Source organism: Pongo abelii, chromosome 20 (genome assembly GCF_028885655.2).
Source record: "Pongo abelii isolate AG06213 chromosome 20, NHGRI_mPonAbe1-v2.0_pri, whole genome shotgun sequence".
Classification (NCBI taxonomy): domain Eukaryota; kingdom Metazoa; phylum Chordata; class Mammalia; order Primates; family Hominidae; genus Pongo; species Pongo abelii.
In genome coordinates this window covers 8,267,236-8,288,822 of record NC_072005.2, presented here as the reverse complement: position 1 = coordinate 8,288,822, position 21,587 = coordinate 8,267,236, and the positions used below count along the sequence as shown (strand labels likewise).

General features: G+C 51.4%; 1 protein-coding gene across 4 annotated transcripts in view; it reads right to left on the bottom strand.

Annotated features, from left to right (window-relative positions):
* Positions 1-15,623: 15,623 nt before the first annotated feature.
* The window catches only part of CERS4 (ceramide synthase 4), a 55,060-nt gene continuing 49,096 nt past the window's right edge, over positions 15,624-21,587 (bottom strand). For all 4 annotated transcript variants that reach the window (XM_054539547.2, XM_054539546.2, XM_024238245.3 and 1 more), the window contains 5 exons: positions 21,341-21,433; positions 20,966-21,094; positions 20,060-20,166; positions 16,218-16,374; positions 15,624-16,132 (listed from right to left, as the gene is read on the bottom strand). In XM_054539547.2, the coding sequence (XP_054395522.1) occupies positions 15,950-16,132; positions 16,218-16,374; positions 20,060-20,166; positions 20,966-21,094; positions 21,341-21,433 (669 nt within the window). In that variant the 3' untranslated portion in view covers positions 15,624-15,949. The remainder of the gene's footprint in view (positions 16,133-16,217; positions 16,375-20,059; positions 20,167-20,965; positions 21,095-21,340; positions 21,434-21,587) is intronic.

Below are 21,587 nucleotides of genomic sequence, written 5' to 3'. Positions count from 1 at the left end.
TGGCCAACATGGTGAAACTCGGTCTCTTGTAAAAATGCAAAATTTAGCCGGGTGTGGTGGTGGGTGCCTGTAATCCCAGCTACACGGGTGGCTGAGGCAGGAGAATCGCTTGAACCCGGGAGGTGAAGGTTGCAGTGAGCAGAGATCGTGCCACTGCACTCCAACCTGGGCAACAGAGCAATACTCTGTCCAAAAAAAAAAACCCAGAAAAAAATGAAAAAGAGATGGAAGCGGGGCATGGTGGCTCACATGTTTAATCCTAGCTAGTTGGGAGGCTGAGATGGGAGGATTGCTTGAGTCCCGGAGGTCCAGGCTGGAGTGAGCTATTATTGTACCACTGTGCTCCAGCCAGGGCAACAGAGTGAGACCCTGCTGTATCTTAAAAAGGAAAAAGTGCTGGGTGTGATGGTTCACGCCTGTAATCCCAGCACTTTGAGAGGCCAAGGTGGGTGGATGACTTAAGCCCAAAAATTTGAGACCAGCCTGGGCAACATAGTGAGACCCCATTTCTACAAGAAATACAAAAATTATTTGGGTGTGTTGGTGCTTGCCTGTACTCCCAGCTACTCAGGAGGCTGAACTAGGAGGAATGCTTGAGTCCAGAAAGTTGAGGCTGCAGTGAGCCCTGATCTTGCCACTGCACTCCAACCTGGGCAACAGAGCAAGATACTAACTCGAGAAAAAAAGAAAAAAGCTCGTAGATTAAAGTTCATAGCAGCAGATCAGGCAGCAAAATTTCACCACTGTTCTCTTAGGATCCCTCTAGGCCTGAGAATTATTAAGTTGACATAAAATGGGTTAACAGGCAGGGTGCGGTGGCTCACACCTGTAATTCCAGCACTTTTGGAGGCCAAGGCAGCCGGATCACCTGAGGTCCAGAGTTCAAAACCAGCCTGACCAACATGGTGAAACCCCGTCTCTACTAAAAATACAAAATTTAGCCAGGCATCGTGGTGGGCACCTGTAATCTCAGCTACTCGGGAGGCTGAGGCAGGAAATTGCTTGAACCCAGGAAGCGGAGGTTGCAGTGAGCCAGGATTGCACCACTGCACTCCAGCCTGGGCAACAAGAGGAAACTCCATTCCCCCACAACCAAAAAAAATAGGGCCAGGCGCAGCATGTGGCTCACACCTGTAATCCCAGCACTTTGGGAGGCCAAGGCAGGCAAATCACAAGGTCAGGAGTTCGAGACCAGCCTGGCCAATATGGTGAAACCCCATCTCTACTAAAAATACAAAAAATTCTCTAGGTGTGGTGGCTGGTGCCTGTAATGCCAGCTACTTGGGAGGCTGAGGCAGGAGAATTGCTTGAACCCGGGAGAAGAAGGTTGCAGTGAGCTGAGATCGTGCCACTGTGTTTTAGCCTGGGTGACAGAGTGAGACTCTGTCTCAGAAAACAAAACAAAACCCAGGTTAACAGGAGAGAAGGATACATATTTACTTAATAGAAGTTTTACATGAAATAGAAGCTCTCAGAAGAAAATGAATTTGAGAGGTCAAGGCAGGAGGATCCCTTGAGGTCAGGAGTTCAAGACCAGCCTAGGCAACATAGCAAGACCCTGTCTGTACAAAAAATACAAAAATTAGCAGGGTATGGTGGCATGTGCCTGTAGTCCCAGCTACTCAGGAGGCTGAGGCGGGCGGTGGAGGTTGTGGTAAGCTGAGATCTAGTCACTACACTCCAGCCTGGGTGACAAAGACCCTCTCTGTCTCTCTGTCTCTCTCTCGTCTTGTCTCTCTCTCTCAAAAAGAAGGGGCCAGGCATGGTGGCTCACACCTGTAATTCCAGCACTTTGGGAAGCTGAAGCAGGTGGATCACTTGAGGTCTGGAGTTTGCGACCAGCCTGGCCAACATGGTGAAACCCTGTCTCTACTGAAAATACAATAATTGGCCAGGTGTGGTTGTGGTGGCACGAGCCTGTGGTCCCAGCTACTTGAGAGGCTGAGGCAGGAGAATCACTTGAACCTGGGAGGCGGGGTTTGCAGTGAGCTGAGATCACACCATTGTGTTCCAGCCTGGGCAACAGAGCAAGACCCTGTCTCTAAGTAAATAAAAATAAATTTAAAAAGGGAATGAAGGCCCAGAGAAGCATTTAGAATCAGTTACTTGTGTACTGAATTGGGCAAAAAATGTAAGTTGTGAAGAAGCAACAAAATTATGTGAGAGGCTTAAAAGATAAGCGTTATTTTATCAAAGGCTATATATAATTCAGTGCCAACTTCCCGTCCTTGATAAGATGTATAGGGAGAACATCTTTCACTTGGGAAATTTTAGGTCTTGTTTTTAAGAAAGAGCCTGGGCTGGGCACGGGGGCTCATGCTTGTAACCCCAGCACTTTGGGAGGCTGAGGCGGGCAGATCACCTGAGGTTAGGAGTTTGAGACCAACCTGACCAATATGCTGAAACCCTGTCTCTACTAAAAATACAAAAATCCACTGGACATGGGGGCACACACCTATAATCCCGGCTACTTGGGAGGCTGAGACAGGAGAATCGCTTGAACCTGGGAGGCAGAGGTTAGAGTGAGCCCAGATCATGCCATTGCACTGCAGCCTGGGTGACAGAGCAAGAGTCTCAAAAAAAAAAAAAAAAAGCCGGGCACGGTGGCTCACGCCTGTCATCCCAGCACTTTGGGAGTCGGCGGTGGGCAGATCACCTGTGGCTGGGAGTTCGAGAGCAGCCTGACCAACATGGAGGAACCCTGTCTCTATTAAAATACAAAATTAGCCGGGCATGGTGGCTCAGGCCTATAATCCCAGATACTCAGGAGGCTGAGCCAGGAGAATCGCTTGAACCCGGGAGGCAGAGGTTGCAGTGAGCTGAGATCACGCCACTGCACTGCAGCCTGGGTGACAGAGTGATACTTTGTCTCAGAAAACAAAAAAACAAAGAGCCTGAAGATCAGAGTGATCTTTTTGCATATGTTGTTTTTCAAATGCCTTTGACTTAACTGGCTTGTAGGCGGCATACTCTAGAGTGTGTCACAGCATGATTCACAGCCGCCAAAAGGTGGAAACAACCCACATATCCATCAGTGCATGAAGAGATCAAAATGTGCTCGATCCATACAATGGAATATTATTCAGCCATAAAAAAGATGAAGTGGGCCAGGCATGGTGGCTGACGCCTGTATTCCCAGCACTTTGGGGGACCAAGGCGGGTGGATCACCTGAGGTCAGGAGTTCCGGAACAGCCTGGCCAACATGGTGAAACCCCATCTCTACTAAAAATACAAAAAGTAGTTGGGTGACGTGGTGTGCAACTGTAATCCCAGCTACTCGGGAGGCTGAGGCAGGAGAATCGCTTGAACCCGGGAGGCAGAGGTTGCAGTGAGCAGAGATCGCACCGCTGCACTCCAGCCTGGGCAATAGAGTGAGACTCAGTCTCAAAAAAAAGGAAAAATTAATTTTATGCCATGTGAATTTCACCTTAATAATAAAAACAAAGGTGGGAAAAATGCATCAACCTATTTGTGTGCTGATAGGAATGCTCCAGGGGTGCGGGGAGCGTTGTTGAGGTAGGTGCTTGTCTAGGCCAATGAAGGGGTGGAGGAGTTGGTGGAGAAGGGGGCCTGGTTTTGCTGCATCCAGGGTAAATTGATTCTCCCAGGGCAAGAGGAAGAGACACTGTGTCTGGGTCCTGATGCAGGTCTGCAGGTTGATGGAGGGCGGTGGCTCTGGAAGGTCTCTCCTGCTGATTTCTATTTTCTCAGAGATGCCACCTGGTCTGTGACAAAGATTGGTAAACAGGAGGATGATGTCAGTATTAAGAGGAAATAACAGGCTGGGTGCGGTGGCTGACGTCTGTAATCCTAGCACTTTGGGAGGCCAAGGCCATCGGATCACTTGAGGTCAGGAGCTTGAGACCAGCCTGACCAACATGGCGAAATCCCATCTTTACTAAAAATACGAACATTAGCCAGGCGTGGTGGCCTGTGCCTATAATCCCAGCTTCTCGGGAGGCTGAGACAGGAGGATCGCTTGAACCTGGGAAGCGGGTATTGCAGTGAGCCGAGATCGGCCATTGCACTCTGGCTTAGAAGACAGAGTGAGACTCTGCCTCGGGGGAAAAAAAAAGGGAATAACAGTAGGGGAAGTTCCTAGTAATGCATGTTTTTCCAAGTCCCAGAAAGAACGTAGCAGCAGACGGCAAGTTGCCCCTAGGTGGTGCTCATTCCCCATGTCTGACACCCAATCAGCCTCTGGCTAATCCAGGCTCATTGACCACGTGCTTATCTGGCAGTTCTCCCTAGTCTTCACGCATTTTACTTTTGCTTTAACCCTTTCTGTTTCCCATCAAGTGACCATCAGCATTTTTTTCTACTGTTAAATATACATATAAATACATAAGTAATACAAAAAAATACAAAAAGTACATGAGTATTGTACCTAAAAATAACATAAAATTGACCACTTTAACAATTTTAAAGTGGGCTTCAAAGGTATTCGGTATTTTCACAATGTTGTGTGCTCATCACCACCACGCATCTCTAGAACTGTTTTTGTTTGTTTTTTGTTTTTGAGACAGTCTTGCTCTGTTGCCCAGGCTGGAGTGCAGTGGTGCTATGATCTCAGCTCACTGCAACTTCTGCCTCCTGGGTTAGAGTGATTCTCCTGCCTTAGCCTCCTGAGTAGCTGGGATTACAGGCATGCACCACCACGCCCAGCTAATTTTTTGTATCTTTAGTAGAGATGGGGTTTCACTATGTTTGCTAGGCTGGTCTTGAACTCCTGACCTTGTGATCCACCTGCCTCAGCCTCTCAAAGTGCTGGGATTACAGGCGTCAGCCACCACGTCTGGCCAAGAAATCTTTTTTGTTTGAGATGGGGTCTCGTTATGTTGCCCAGGCTGGTCTCAAACTCCTAGCCTCAAGTCATCCACCCGCCTTGGCCTCCCAAAGGGCTGGGATGATAGAATTTAGCCATGGTGCCTGGCGGCCTCTTTTTTTTTTTGGAGATGGAGTCGTGCTCGGTCACCCAACCTGGAGTGCAGTGGTGTGATCTTGGCTCGCTGCAACCTCCACCTCCCAGGTTCAAGCAATTCTCCTGTCTCAGCCTCCCATAGCTGGGACAACAGGTACATGCTACCATGCCTAGCTAATTTTTGTATTTTTAGTAGAGATTCGAGATGGGGTTTCACCATATTGGTCAGGCTGGTCTCGAACTCCTGACCTCAGGTGATCAACTGGCCTCGGCCTCTCAAAGTGCTGGGATTACAGACATGAGCCATTGTGCCCGGCCACATCTGTTTTTATCAAAGTGAAATTCATATAACATAAAATTAACCATTGTGAAGTGAATGATTCAGTGGCATTCACAGTGCAGTGCAACCATATCTGGCAGTAGATATACTGCCAGAATATTTTCATGACCCCAAAAGGAAGCCCTGTACTCATTTTGGTGACTCACACATGTAATCCTAGTGCTTGGGAGGCCAAGGTGGGAGGATGGTTTGAGGCTAGGAGATTCAGATCATCCTGGACAACATAGCAAGGCCTCATCTCTACCAAAACTAAAAAAAATTAGCTGGGTGTGGTTGTGTGCGCCTGTCGTCCTAGCTACTGGGAAGACTGAGGCGGGAGGACTGCTTGAGCCCAGGTGTTGGAGGCTGCAGTGATCTGTGATCACACCACTGCACTCCAGCCTGGGTGACAGAGCAAAACCCTGTCTCTAAAATAAAAAATTTAAAAATAAATTGGATATTCTCCCCCTTTCCCTCTTTTTTTTTCCTCCCCCTTTTCTTGGTATCAGCCTGAATTAGATGAGAAATAACTGTTACTTGAAATGTTGATAAAACTTGATTGGGGCCAGGCGCGGTGGCTCACGCCTGTAATCCCAACACTTTGGGAGGCTGAGGCGGGCGGATCACGAGGTCAGGAGATCGAGACCATCCTGGCTAACACGGTGAAACCCTATTTCTACTAAAAATACAAAAAAATTAGCCAGGTGTGGTGGCAGGCGCCTGTAGTCCCAGCTTCTCGGGAGGCTGAGGCAGGAGAATGGCGTGAAACTGTGAGGTGGAGCTTGCAGTGAGTGGAGATCGTGCCACTGCACTCCAGCCTGGGCGACAGAGCGAGACTCTGCCTTAAAAAAAAAAAAAAAAAAAAAAAAGTTGATTGGAAAATCCTCTGGGTTTTGTCCTTTAGGGGAAGGTAGTTTGTTTCTTCCCTTCCCCTTCCCCTCCCTTCATTTTCCCCTCTCTTCCTCTCTTTCTCTCATTTTTTTCTTTCTTTCTTTCAACAGGGTATCTCCCTCTGTCAACCAGGCTGGAGTGCAGTGGCACCACCCTGGCTCACTGTAGGCTTGACCTCCTGGGTTCAAGCGATCCTCCAGCCTCAGCCTCGAGTAGTGGGGACTACAGGCACACACCACCATATCCAGTTAATTTTTAAATTGTTTTGTAGAGACCAGGTTTCTCTGTGTTGCCCAGATGGGTCTCAAACTCCCGGGTTCAAGTGATCTACCTCAGCCTCTCAAAATGTTGGGATCACAGGCATGAACCATATTGTCTGCCCCCTCCCCCAAGTTATTTTCATTTCATTAATATTATGGATTTAGTAGTTTTTTGGTGCCTCTTGGTGCCAGTTTTGCATTTTATATTTTTCCATAAAGGTATTCTTTTCATCTTCATCTTCATTTTCTTTTTGTTTTGAGACGGAGTTTCGCTGATGTTGCCCAGACTGGAGTGCAATGATGTGATCTCAGCTTACTGCAAGCTTTGCCTCCTGGGTTCCAGTGATTCTTCTGCCTCAGCCTCCCAAGTAGCTGGGACTACAGGCAGGCACCAGCAGGCCCGGCTAATTTTTTTGTTTGTTTTTTTGTTTATAGCAGCTTTATTCATAATTGCCAAAATTTGGAAACAACCAAGATGTCCTTCAACAAGTGAATGGATAAAAACTGTGGTATGTTCATATAATGGAATATTATTCAGTGATAAAGATAAATGAGCTGTCAATAGCTATTAGGAAACATGAAGGAACCTTAAATTAATATTGCTAAGTAAAAGAAGCCAGTCTGAAAAGGCAACAATACTGTTTGACATTCTGGAAAACGCAAAATCATAGACAGTGAAAAAGATCAGTGGTTGCCAGAAGCTCAGGGAGTGGGGAAGGGGAAGAATCAATAGTTGTACCAGAAGGCATTTGGGGGATGGTAAAACGACTGTGTACAGTACTGTAATGGTGAATACATGACACTATGCACTTGCCAAACCCATAGTACTGTGCACCACAAAAATTGATTTCCTAATCTAAACTATGCACTTAAATTTTTTTTTAAATTAAGTAGTTCCTTTGTGTTTAAATTTTCTCTGATATTAGTACAGCCACTTTGGCTCTTGCAAAGTTATTGCTTGCATGAGATATCTTTACCATCCTTTTATCTCGAAACTCTTTGAATCAAAGTCATGTCTCTTGTAAAGAGCACATACTAGGTGGGTCTTGTTTTTTGTTTTTGGTGTTTTTTTTTATTTTTATGAAGTATTTATTGATGATTCTTGGGTGTTTCTCGGAGAGGGGGATATGGCAGGGTCATAGGATAATCGTGGAGAGAAGGTCAGGAGATAAACACATGAACAAAGGTCTCTGGTTTTCCTAGGCAGAGGTCCCTGCAGCCTTCTGCAGTGTTTGTGTCCCTGGGTACTTGAGATTAGGGAGTGGTGATGACTCTTAAAGAGCATGCTGCCTTCAAGCATCTGTTTAACAAAGCACATCTTGCACTGCCCTTAATCCATTTAACCCTGAGTTGACACAGCACATGTTTCAGAGAGCATGGGGCTGGGGGAAAGGCCATAGATCAACAGCATCCCAAGGCAGAAGAATTTCTCCTAGTCAGAACAAAATGGAGTCTCCTATGCCTACCTCTTTCTACACAGACACAGCAACAATCTGATCTCTCCTTCCTTTCCCCACACTTCCCCCCCTTCTTTTCAACAAAACTGTCATCGTCCTCATGGCCCGCTCCCGATGGTCGCTGTCTCTTCGGAGCTGTTGGGTACACCTCCCAGACAGGGCGGCTGGGCAGAGGCGCTCCTCATCTCCCAGACAGGGCGGCCGGGCAGAGGCGCTCCTTACTTCCTCCCAGACGGGGTGGCAGCCGGGCAGAGGTGCTCCTCACATCCCAGACGGGGCGGCCAGGCAGAGGCGCTCCTCACATCCCAGATGATGGGCGGCCAGGCAGAGGCGCTCCTCACATCCCAGATGATGGGCGGCCGGGCAGAGGCGCTCCTGACTTCCCAGACGAGGTGGCCGGGCAGAGGCGCTCCTCACTTCCCAGATGGGGAGGCCAGGCAGAGGCGCTCCTCACTTCCTCCCAGACGGGGTGGCGGCCAGGCAGAGGCGCTCCTTACCTCCCAGACGGGGCGGCCGGGCAGAGGCGCTCCTCACTTCCCAGATGGGGAGGCCGGGCAGAGGCTCTCCTCACTTCCTCCCAGACGGGGTGGCGGCCAGGCAGAGGCGCTCCTCACCTCCCAGACGGGGCGGCTGGGCAGAGATGCTCCTCATCTCCCAGACCGGGGTGGCCGGGCAGAGGCGCTCCTCACTTCCTCCCAGACGGGGTGGCGGCCGGGCAGAGGTACTCGTCACCTCCCAGACGGGGCGGCCGGGCAGAGGCGCTCCTCACTTCCCAGACGTTGGGTGGCCGCGCAGAGGCGCTCCTCATCTCCCAGACGGGGCGGCCGGGCAGAGGCGTTCCTCACTTCCCAGACGGGGCAGCCAGGCAGAGGCGCTCCTCTCTTCCCAGACGGGGCGGCCGGGCAGAGGCGCTCCTCACTTCCTCCTAGATGGGGCGGTGGCCAGGCAGAGGTGCTCCTTACCTCCCAGACAGGGCGGCCGGGCAGAGGTGCTCCTCACCTCCCAGACGGAGCGACCGGGCAGAGGCGCTCCTCACTTCCCAGACAGGGCGGCCAAGCAGAGGAGCTCCTCACATCCCAGACGATGGGCGGCCAGGCAGAGACGCTCCTCACTTCCTAGACGGGGTGGCGGCGGGGCAGAGGCTGTAATCTTACCACTTTAGGAGGCCAAGGCAGGCAGCTGGGAGGTGGAGGTTGTAGCAAGCCGAGATCACGCCACTGCACTCCAGCCTGAGCAACATTGAGCATTGAGTGAGCGAGACTCCGTCTGTAATCCCAGCACCTCGGGAGGCGGAGGCGGGCAGATCACTCGAGGCCAGGAGCTGGAGACCAGCCCAATCAACACAGCGAAACCCCGTCTCCACCAAAAATTCAAAAACCAGTCAGGCGTGGCGGCGCGCGCCTGCAATCCCAGGCACTCGGCAGGCCGAGGCAGGAGAATCACAGGAGCCCGAGACAGGGAGGTTGCAGCGAGCCGAGATCACGGCAGTACAGTCCAGCTTCGGCAACACAGGGAGACCAAAAACAAGGGAGATGCGGGAGAGGGAGACCTTTTTTTTTTTTTTTTTTTTTTTTTTTTTTTTTAGGCGGAGTCTTGCTCTGTCGCCCAGGCTGGAGTGCAATGGCGCTATCTCAGCTCACTGCAAGCTCTGCCTCCCGGGTTCATGCCATTCTCCTGCCTCAGCCTCCTGAGTAGCTGGGACTACAGGCACCCGCCACTGTGCCCGGCTAATTTTTTTTTGTATTTTTGGTAGAGACGGGGTTTCACCGTGTTAGCCAGGATGGTCTCGATCTCCTGACCTCGTGATCCACCCACCTCGGCCTCCCAAAGTGCTGGGATTACAGGCATGAGCCACCGCGCCCGGCCTAGGCCCGGCTAATTTTTTGAGATGGAGTCTCACTCTGTCACCCAGGCTGGAGTGCAGTGGCCCAATCTTGGCTCACTGCAAGCTCCGCCTCCTGGGTTCACGCCATTCTGCTGCCTCAGCGTCCCGAGTAGCTGGGACTACAGGTGCCCACCATCAGGCCTGGCTAATTTTTTGTATTTTTTAGTAGAGACAGGGTTTCACCACATTAGCCAGGATGGTCTCGATCTCCTGAGCTTGTGATCTGCCCGCCTCAACCTCCCAAAGTGCTGGAATTACAGGCATGAGCCACCGCACCCCACCAATTTTTGTATTTTTAGTAGAGATGGGGTTTTGACATGTTGGCCAGGCTGGTCTTGAACTCCTGGGCTCAAGCGATCCACCTGCCTTAGCCTCCCAAAGTGCTGGGATTACTGGTGTGAGCCACTGTGCCTGGCATATACCCACTTTTAATCGCATGCATCTAGATTAAGGGGTGGTTTATATGGAAAATTTTAGGGAAGGGGTGCTAATCATTGGGGTGTTGCCATGGAAAGGGGCAGTAATTCCTGGATGTTAGCATGGTAATGTGAAATTGACACGGCACACTGGTGGGCATGTCTTATCGAAAGCTGCTCCCCCCTCCCTTTTCCTTCACCTGTTTTAGCTAGTCCTCAATATGGTCTGGTATCTGAGCCCCACCTCTGAAGTCAAATCCTATCTTCTACCTCACTAGGACTTGCCTAGGAGTTGCAGTGATAGCCTAGACTGCCTTTCAAATTTACTTAGAGACCCAGAGCATTTTAGCCCACGGTGGGTGGCAAAGTTTGCAGGAACTTAAATTCCACTGGGATCCATAATTTCCCTCTTGTCAGGGCTGGTTTAAATGACCCCTCTATAGGGACCAGCCCTACAGGGTCTATGGGTTTTTCTCCTCATGTGTGGAGATGAGAGATTGTAGAAATAAAGACACAAGGCAAAGAGAAGGAAAGACAGCTGGGGCCTGGAGGACCACTACCACCAAGACGCAGAGACCGGTAGTGGCCCCGAATGCCTGGCTGCATTGTTGTTTATTGGATACAAGGCAAGGCGGCAGGGTAAGGAGTGTGAGTCATCTCCAGTGATAGGTAAGGTCACGCGAGTCATGTGTCCACCGGACAGGGAGCCCTTCCCTGTTTGGTAGCCGAGGCAGAGAGAGAGAGGGGACAGCTTATGTCATTATTTCTTGTATTTCTTGGAGAGATCAACGGCTTAATACTTTCACTAATTCTGCTACTGTTATCTAGAAGGCGGAGCCAGGCGTACAGGGTGGAACATGAAAGTGAAACAGGAGCGTAACTGCTGAAGCACAGCATCACAGGGAGACAGTCAGGACTCTGGATGGCTGTGGGGAGTGGGGGGCTTGACTGACGTCAGGCCTTCCACAAGAGGTGGTGGAGCAGAGTCTTTAACTCCCCCAAGGAAAGGGAGACTTCCTTTCCCGGTCTGCTAAGTGACGGGTGCCTTCCCAGACGCTGGCGTTACCGCTAGACCATGGAGCCCTCTAGTGGCTCTGTCCGGGCATAACAGAAGGCTCGCACTCTGTCTTCTGGTCACTTCTCACCGTGTCCCTTCAGCTCCTATCTCTGTATGGCCTGGTTTTTCCTAGGTTATAATTGTAGAACAAAGATTATTATAATATTGGAATAAAGAATAATGCTACAAACTAATGTTTAATAATATTGATGTATAATCATATCTATATTTTTAGCGTAACTTTTTATTTTGTATATATTTTTTATTTTACTGGAACAACTTGTGTCCTCGGTCTCTTGCTTCGGCACCTGGGTGGCTTGCCGCCCACACCCTCTATGGGTGGGCATCAGCTGAGTTTGGTCGGGTTTTTCTTTCTGCTGTAAAAGGACAGCACTGAGTTCCATGCCTCACAATTGCTGCCCCTCCCTCTCCCCAACACACAGAGGCACACTCCATACCATGCTGCCGGGGGTGGCGGAGAGGTGGCGTCAGAGATGCAGGACTGTTTTTTCTATCTCTTCAGTGTCTTTCAGTGATATAAAGTTAAAACCGGGTACTGTGAGTGCTCAGCTGATTTTTGGTTCTTTTTTTTTTTTGGAGAGAGTCTCATTCTGTTGCCCAGGCTGGAGTGCAGTGGCGTGATCTCGGCTTACTGCAACCTCTGACTCCCAGGTTCAAGTGATTCTCCTGCCTCAGCCTCCTGAGTAGCTGGGACTACAGGCATGAGCCACCGTGCCCGGCTGGGATTTTTGGTTCTTGGGAAAGTGCTTTTTTGTGTGTAGTTGTTAAATTGGTGTCCTTGTTGGAGGGATGATTGGTGGAGCCTTCTGTTCTGTTATCTTGCGCTGCCTTCTACATCCTGGGCTATTGATATAGAGATGTCATAGACAAATAATGGGCAGTTTTATTCTCTTTATTTCTCCTACTTACATCTTTTGTTTTGTGGTTTTTTGTTGTTGTTGTTGTTTTTTAGGCAGAATTTCACTCTTGTTGCCCAGGCTGGAATGCAGTGGTGTGACCTTGCCTCACTGCAACCTCTGCCACACAGGTTCAAGTGATTCTCCTGCCTCAGCCTCCCAAGTAGCTGGGATTACAGGCATGCGCCACCACACCCGGCTAATTTTTTGTATTTTTAGTAGAGATGGGGTGTCTCCATGTTGTTGGTCAGGCTGGTCTCGAACTCCCGACCTCAGGTGATCCGCCTGCCTCGGCCTCCCAAAGTGCTGGGATTACAGGCGTGAGCCACCGCGCCCGGCCTTTTTTGTTTTATTGTTAACTAGAACTCCCAGAATAATTTTGAATAAGGGTGGCAATAGCAGCTATTGTCTTATTTCTTACCTTAAGAGTTATGTGCTCAACAATTAAATATGACATTGAATATAACATTTGACATATATGATGCTTTATTTTCGTTTTTTAGTGTTGGGGTCTTCCACTGTTTCTCAGGTTGGAGTGTACTGGCAAGATCACAGCTCACTGCAGCCTTGAACTCCTGGTTCAAGTGGTCCTCCTGCCTTGAGCTCCTGGGTAGCTGGGACTACAGGCACATACCACCATGCCTGATTTTTAAATTTTGTGCAGAGATGGGGGTCTTGCCATGTTGCCAGGCTGATCTTGAACTCCTGGGCTCAAGTGATCCTCTCCCTTGGTCTCCAGAAGTGCTGGGATTACAGGTATGAGCCACCGCACCTGGCCTGTCTTTATATTTTTTTCTGTGACTTCTTTTATTTTTCTTTATTAATCTTGCCAGATGTTAATCTATTAGTCATTCAAATAACTTTTAGGTTTGATGATCCTCTCTAATTTTAACTTATCCTGTGTTTTTTCTTCTATTGAGCTTATTTTACTGTTCTTTAAAATCTTCTTAAATGTTTAGCTAATTATTTTTGAGCTTTTTCTTCTTTTTTTTTTTTTTGAGATAGAGTCTCACCCTGTTGCCCAGGCTTGGAGTACAATGGCACAATCTCGGCTCATTGCAACTTCTGCCTCCAGGGTTCAAGCGATTCTCCTGCCTCAGCCTCCTGAGTAGCTGGGATTACAGGCATGTTGCCACCACTGCTGGCTAATTTTTTTTGTATCTGTAGTAGATGTTGGTCAGGCTGATCTCAAACTCCTGACCTCGTGACCCACCCCCCTTGGCCTCCCAGAGTGCCGGGATTACAGGCGTGAGCCACTGCACCGCACCGGCTGCTTTTTTTTTTTTTCTTTTCTAATATAAGCCTGTTAGGCTACAAACTTCTTCCAAAGGATTGCTTAAGCTACACTCCACAAACATTGACATGTAATATTTTTGCTTTTTTGTTTGAGAGAAAATCTCACTCTGTTGCCAGGCTGGAGTGCAGTGGTGTGATCTCGGCTTACTGCAACCTGCACCTCCCAGGTTCAAGTGATTCTCCTGCCTCAGCCTCCTGAGTAGCTGGGATTACAGGCACCCCCTACCACGCCTGGCTAATTTTTGTATTTTTAGTAGAGATGGAGTTTCACCATGTTGGCCAGGCTGGTCTCTAACTTTCGACCTCAGGTGACCTGCCCACCTTGGCCTCCCAAAGTGCTAGGATTACAGGCATGAGCTACCGTGCCCGGCCACCCATTTTTTAAATTAGGATTTTTGTTGTTGAGTTGTAAGTTATATATATATCCTGGATGCTAGAACCTCTTCAGATATATCGTATGCAAATATCTTCTTCCATTTTGTAGCTTGTCATATCCCTTTAAAAATTGTATTTAATGAGTGTGTCACTTCACTTCAAAAACTTCACCTCTCTCACGCCTGTAATCCCAGCACTTTGGGAGGCCGAGGCGGGTGGATCATTTGAGGTCAGGAGTTCGACCAGCCTGACCAACGTGACAAAACCACCTCTCTACTAAAAATACAAAAATTACCCAGGCGTGGTGGCACGCGCCTGTATAGTCCCAGCTACTCGGGAGGCTGAGGCAGGAGGATCGTTTGAACCCGGGAGGCGGAGGTTGCAGTGAGCCGAGATGGCACCAATGCATTCCAGCCTGGGTGACAGAAAGAGACTCCATCTCAAAAAACAAAAAAACTCCACCTCACTTCAAAAACTAGAACAGTGATAGTAATTGATATCTATCTGAATCCCATCCCCTTACCTTCCCAGATCAAAGGTAATTTACTAATTTGAATTTTGTGTTTATATTTTATTATAGTTCTACTAGCTAGGTATTCATGCCTATACATTATCTCATTTGGGTTGCTTTTGAGCTTTATAAAAGGTCAACTGTTGCACACAATGCTGAATGGTTTTCCAGTGTTGGTAACAATTTATACTCCCCCTGATAATGTATGTGAGATTATTGACCCCCCACATTCTCTCCAATACTTTGTTGTCCAGTTTCTTTTTTTTGTTTGAGACAGTCTCGCTCTGTCAACCAGGCTGGAGTGCAGTGGCGCGAGATCTTGGCTCACTGCAAGCTCTGCCTTCAGGGTTCAAGCCATTCTCCTGCCTCAGCCTCCCGAGTAGCTGGGACTACAGGCGCCCACCACCATGCTCGGCTGATTTTTTGTATTTTTAGTAGAGATGGGGTTTCACCGTGTTAGCCAGGATGGTCTCGATCTCCTGACCTCGTGATTCGCCCGCCTTGGCCTCCCAGAGTGCTGGGATTACAGGCGTGAGCCACCGTGCCCGACTTTTGTTTTGAGATGCAGTTTCGCTCTGTTGACCAGGCTGGAGTGCAGTGGTGCGATCTCGGCTCAGTGCAACCTCCACCTCCCGCGTTCAAGCGATTCTCCTGCCTCAGCCTCCCAGGTAACTGCGATTAGAGGTGTGCGTCACCCTGCCCAGCTAGTTTTTGTATTTTTAGTAGAGATGGGGTTTTACCATGTTGCCAAGTCTGGTCTTGAACTCCTGACCTCAAGTGATCCCCCTGCCTCAACCTCCAAAAGTGCTGGGATTCCAGGTGTGAGTCACCGGGCCTGGCCTCTGTTTATTTTTGGAGCTCTTGAAGAGACAGTGACCTCCCCAGGCTAACCCTTGGGAAGCCTGTGGGATTTTAGCCCACTCCCACCACTGTCCCAAGGAAGGCTCCAGGGACCACAAAGGTGGGCAATCTACCATACTTAAAGGATGGCAGAGACAGGCCTGGTCCGCGACCTACGTGTGAGCTTGGGGCAAAGGACTTGACCGTTCAGAGCTAGTCTGCAAGGGGGTCTTTGAGAGGCTGACCAAGGGTACCCTAAGGGTGGAGGGGAGCGGCTTGTTTGAGTTGCTGGCTGGCAAGTCGGGGGCTCATCTGGGAACAGCGTGGGGAGGGGGTGGTCTCTGGGCTCTGTTGCTGTCTGGGGCCCCTGGGCCCTGCATCCTTGGGTGGCAGTGAGTATCCCGTCGATGGGGTATGTAAGCAGAGGCCTGGCTCCCTCAGGGGTCTCTGGGGATGAAGAAGGAACTTTGATGGGGATCCAAGTTCTCAGGCAGAAAATTTATGTTTTAATTGGACCCTTTTCAGCCTGGGGCTCCCCCCCAGTCCCCAGGCTACAGCCCGGAGGTGTCTCTGGCCAGCCACAGCATCCAGCTGCTGGCTGCTGCCTCTGTCCAGTTGCCCAGAGGGAAGAAGGGCGGGTGGGCAGAAGGAAGGGGCTGGAGACAGATCATCAGCCCTCCCCGCCCACCCCGGGTGGGGCCCTCCCTGTCTCCGGAAAGGTGGCCCAGGGGTGCCAGTCCAGTCACCCCAGAAATATCCAAGGCGGTGGGCGGGGGCAACCCCTTACAGCCAGCCCCGCCTGGCTATGTGGCCGTTGTGTGCCTGTTGGTCAGATGCCCGGCCACCCGGCTCCGAGGGCCATCAGTGGGGGCTGGCCTGGGCCCTCCAGCTGCCCCATTCTTTAGCTGCAGAGGTTCCTGGGCCGCCGCCGCCTCCTCCTCACTGGAGTCTGATTCTTCCACATCACTACGAATGTCCTTCTCCATCTGGGGAACAGAGAGACGGATGGAGCTCAGAGCAGGGAGGAAGGAGGAGCTTAGGGCTGGGGCCCCCAGGGAGATCCAGCCATACCTGGCCCTTCTTCATGAAGCTATAGAGCATGCGCAGAATGAGGCAAGACCAGAACACGTGCAGCAGCTGCAGCAGCATCAGAAGCCCGTTGAAGAAGTAGTAGCCGAAGAAGGGGCCCCTGTTGCTGATGGACTCGTAGTATGTGGTGTAGAGGATCCTACAGCCGGAGGGAGAGGAGGAGGCTGGGACTTGACCAGCCGCTGTAGCCTCCAGTCCTAAGAATTTCTAACTGGCATGGCCTTCCCTGCTCCGTAACCTTCTATGGATCCCTAGTACCCCCCACCCCATGATACCTACACTCTTGAGCTGGGCATGTGAGGCCCCCTCTCACTTGCTTGTACTAAATGAGCAGAACACACACATAAGCTCCCTGACTAGCCATTCATGACTATGAACCCCACCCAAGCGGGTACTTATGAACTTAGCTGCTTTCCTGGGTGGTACTCTGACACCTCCTCTCTACTCCTCAGACCCCCATCACCTCCCCCTCATCAGGAGGTGACTGCCTACTCACCTCAGAGGGGAGGGGCTTCATGTCTCAGGAAGGCAGGCGGTGGGGCCCTATCTCCCAGGAAGACGGAGCAGGGCTCCATCTCCCAGAGTTTAAGAGGGGCGGGGCCTCATCTCCCAGGGAGTATAAAAGGGGTGGGACCTCATCACCAGGAAGGCAGAGAGGGCGGGGCCTCATCTCCCAGGTAGCCGGACAGAGGCGGGGCTTTGTCTCCCAGGGAGGCTGGGAGGGGTGGGGCTTCATTTTCACTGTGCAACCCAAGCCAGTTGGAAAGAATGTTCCCCAGCACGGCTCCTCCCCTCAAACTCCTCCTTGCTTGTTGCCTGGGACACTGTCCCGGAGCCCAGCTCCCACATCCTCTTCTCAAACTCAGCTCTGGTTCTTGTTTTTTTTTTTTTTTGAGACGGAGTCTTGCTCTGTCACCCAGACTGGAGTGCAATGGCGTGATCTCGGCTCACTGCAACCTCCACTTCCTGGGTTCCAGCGATTCTCCTGCCTCAGCCTCCCAAGTAGCTGGGATTATAGGCACCCGCCACCACGCCTGGCTAATTTTTGTATTTTTAGTAGAGAGGTGGTTTTTGCCATGTTGGCCAGGCTGGTCTCGAACTCCTGACCTCAAGTGATCTGTCTGCCTCAGCCTCCCAAAGTGCTGGGACTACAGGCGTGAGCCACCGCACCCAGCCTTCCTGCTGGTTCTTTATGATCAACACCAACCCCACTGTTATTTCACACAAGAAAGAAAACAAAAAGCTCACTCTTGACTCTGCCCCTCTGGGCACCAACTTATTTCTTTTCCCTGTAGGCTTATTTCTTTTTCCTTGGAACTCCTTGAAAGTACTGGCTGGGCTGGGTGCAGTGGCTCACGCCTGTAATCTCAGCACTTTGAGAGGTGGAGGCGGGTGGATCATGAGGTCAGAAGTTCGAGTCCAGCCTGGCCAACGTGGTGAAACCCCCATCTCTACTAAAAAAAAAAAATTAGCCAGGTGTGGTGGTACGTGCCTGTAATTCCAGCTACTCAGGAGGCTGAGGCAGGAGAATTGCTTGAACCCGGGAGGCAGAGGTTGTGGTGGGCTGAGATCACGCCATTGCACTCCAGTCTGGGTGACAGAGCAAGACTCCATCTCAAAAAGTACTGGCTGTAGCTGCTGTTTCTCCTACCCCTCAATCAGCTGTAGGGTGACCAGCGACCTTGCCTTTCTCACTCCACAGTGCTCAGCCCTGTACCCCCACCAGCTGGTACAACAGGTTGCCAGTAGCCCTTCCTCCTCCCTGGGCCCCTTCCCTCTCTGGCTCCCCGCACCCCACCATCTCCCCATCTCACAGCCACTTCTGCCTAATCTCCTCAGGCCTTGAAACCAAGACAGGTGGGAGCCATGGAGGGTTGTAGCCAGAAGAGGGATGTAATCTGACTCATATGCTCCATGGGCCCTGTTCTTCCTCTCTCGACCTGCAAACATCAGGGAGTCTGAGGACTGAGCCTCTCTGTCCATACTGGGTCCCTAGGTGATGCCATCCAGGCTGCTGGCTGCAAATACCAGCCATGGACTGGCAACTCCTACATTACCTCTCTCCCCAGAAGCCCAGACTGGCATGCCCACTGCCTTCTCCATGTCTCCTCTTGAGGCCACAGACCCCTCAAACCCAGCAGGGCTGAGCTCCTGCTGCCTCGAGCAGTTCCTTCTGTGCTTGTTCCATCTGATCCCAGAGGCATCCCCTTGAGTCTGCCCGCTTCTCTCGCCTACCCTGGGTTCCCTCACTCCTGCCCACACTTCCCATGATGTTTCCCCCGCAGCGGCCAGAGGGCACCCAGAACACCTAGGTCAGAATGAATCCCTCCCTCTGCTTATAACCTCCATGGTTCCCATTTCCCCCGGGGTCAAAGCCAAAGTCCTGCCCACAGCCCTCAAGGACCTGCACGGCCTACCCCATCCCCTCCCTCCTCTCCCCCTCACCCACTCTGCTCTAGCCACACAGGCCTCTTCACTCTTCCCCTAACATGCATGGGCTTGCCTCAGGGCCTTTGCACATGCCATTCTCTCTGCCTGGAACGCTCTTCCCCTCTGATCAACGTGGTTCTGTCCCTCACCTCCCTCCCATCTCTCTGTACAAACGCTGCCAGCGAGGCATTCCCTGCCATTCTAATTCCAACGACCCACCCCTCCCATGCTTCCTGCTCCCTTCCCGACTTTTTTTATTTAGAGACAGAGTCTTGCTCTGTCACCCAGGCTGGAGTGCAGTGGTGTGATCTCAGCTCACTGCAACCTCCACCTCCTGGGTTCAAGTGATTCTCCTGCCTTAGCCTCCCGAGTAGCTGGGATTATGGGCGTGTGCCACCACGCCCAGCTAATTATTGTGTTTTTAGTAGAGACGGGGTTTCTCTGTGTTGGCCAGAGTGGTCTTGAACTCCTGACCTCGGCCTCCCAAAGTACTGGGATGACAGGTGTGAGCCATCACACTGGGCCAATTTTATTTAAGACGAAGTCTCCCTCTGTCACCCAAGCTGGAGTGCAGTGGTACAACCTTGATTCACTGTAGCCTCTGCCTTCTGGGTTTAAGTGACCCTCCTGCCTCAGCCTCCCAAGTAGCTGGGATTACAGGTATGCACCATCACGCCCGGCTAATTTTTTATTTTTAGTAGAGACAGGGTTTCACCATGTTGGCCAGGCTGGTCTCAAACTCCTGATCTCGTGATCTGCCTGCCTCAGCCTCAGCCTCCCAAAGTGTTGGGATTACAGGGGTGAGCCACCGTGGCCAGCCTAACTTTTGTATTTTTAGTAGAGATGGGGTTTCACTATGTTGGCCAGGCTGGTCTGGAACTCCTGACCTCAAGTGACCCACCCACTTCAGCCTCCCAAAGTGCTGGGATTACAGGCATGAGCTACCACGCCCAGCCCCTCGAATTTATTTTCTCGTTAGTAAATCTCTCCTTGGCATGCTGTGTAGTTCACCTGGCTGCCTCATTTACCATCCGCTCCCACCCATGCAATGTCTGCTCACGAGGGCAGGGATCTTTGAACTGTGGCATCTGCTGTGTCACCAGCATACTCAAGAGGCCCCACAAATATTTACTGGGCAGACTTTGGTGCGCTGGCAACTCTGACCCCTCGTCCCACTCCCTGGTCCAGGCACTCTGAGTAATTATAATTCCGTCTCACCTCTGCGTCTTTGCATATGCTGTGCCCTGTGCCTGGCACACCCTTCCCTGCCTCCTCCTGGAACTCTCCCAGCCAAGATCCCCAGCTCCTTGGGGCAGGGTACCAATGGTGAGGCAGTCCTGGAATCTCAGACACGCCCTCCCACCTCCCTGAGCTCCATGGGAGGGCTGACTCACTGGGTGGGAAAGAGGACCAGTCGGGTGTAGAAGAAGACCAAGGAGAAGATGAGGAAGAGAGCGTCGCACACTTGCTGATACTGCATGTAGTTGACCATCTTACAGGCCTGAGAAGGGCAGCAGGGAGAAATGGGCTCAGGACCAGCGGCCTGGTCTCAAGAAGGTGCTATGGGATGGGACCAGGTGAGTCGGGGTGGGGCCTTGTTTCCAGGAACTACCAACCTTTTCAGGAAAGGTAAAGAGTGTGAATATAGTGCTGGGCACGGTGGCTCACGCCTGTAATCCCAGCACTTTGGGAGGCTGAGGCGGGCAGATCACCTGAGGTCAGGAGTTCAAGACCAGCCTGGCCAACATGGTGAAACCCCATCTCTACTAAAAATACAAAAGTGAGCTGGCATTGTGGCGGGTGCCTGTAATCCCAGCTTCTTGGGAAGCTGAGGCAGGAGAATCACTTGAACCTGGGAGGCAGAGGTTGCAGTGAACAGAGTGTGCCATTGCACTCTAGCCTGGGTGAGAGTGAGACTCCGTCTCAATAAAAAAATGTGAATACATGCGTGCATGCACATGTGTGTAGCTTTATCCTCCAAGGGGGAGGCTGAGAGGGGCAGGGCTTTATCTCCCAGGAAGATGAGGGGGCCGGACCTCATCTCCCAAGGAAGCTGAGAAGGGGGGGGCCTCTGCCCAAGGAAGCCAGGAGGGGTGGGGCTGCATCACCCAGGAAGACAGAGGGGGCGGGGCCTTATCAGCCTGGAAGACAGAGGGGGCAAGGCCTCATCAACCCGAGAAAGATAGAGAGGGCGGGGCTCCATCTCCCAGGAAGGTTGGGAGGAATGGGACCTCATCTCCGGGGCACCTGGGAGGGCTGGGTACAGCAGTTGGGAAGGGTCAGGCAGGGGTCGGGCCCACCTCCAGCAGGTAGTCGGAGGAATCGTGTAACAGCAGCACCAGAGAGCCAATGCGCAGCAGGTTGGCGCTGTAGGAGAAGGTCATCAGGATGACTGCCACAAAGTGATGTGTCACCTGCTCCTTGAAATCCTGCAGTAGACCGTGGGTCATAGTGGGGACGAGGCTTGATGCTGGAAGGTCCCCCACCCTATGGGCCAAGAAGTGGGTCCTTTCATGGGGTTGGTGTGGCCTCTGGACCCATGGTCTCTATATCTCCTACAGGAGGCACCAGGGAGCTCTCAAGGTACGGTTGTGAGGCTGCCCTACCACCCAGCACCCCAGCACCCCAGCTCCCTGTCCAGAGACTGGGTCTTCCAGACTCTTGTTTGGCCTCACCTTGCGCTTGACATCAAAGGGCAGCCTGATTAGCAGTGAGAGGTAGAAACCCAGTTCCAAGAGGTACCACCAGTACAGGGATGGCTTCAGAGTCTGCAGCAGGGCAGGACAAAGTTAGCTGTGGGGAGTGAAGGCTCCAATGGGGCAGGGGTATGGCTCGGGGCCCACTCCTTCGCTCAAAACCAGGATACTTGAATCCCAATGAGTGAGCTCCCCATCCCTGGAGGTAATCAAGGGCAGTGGTTTG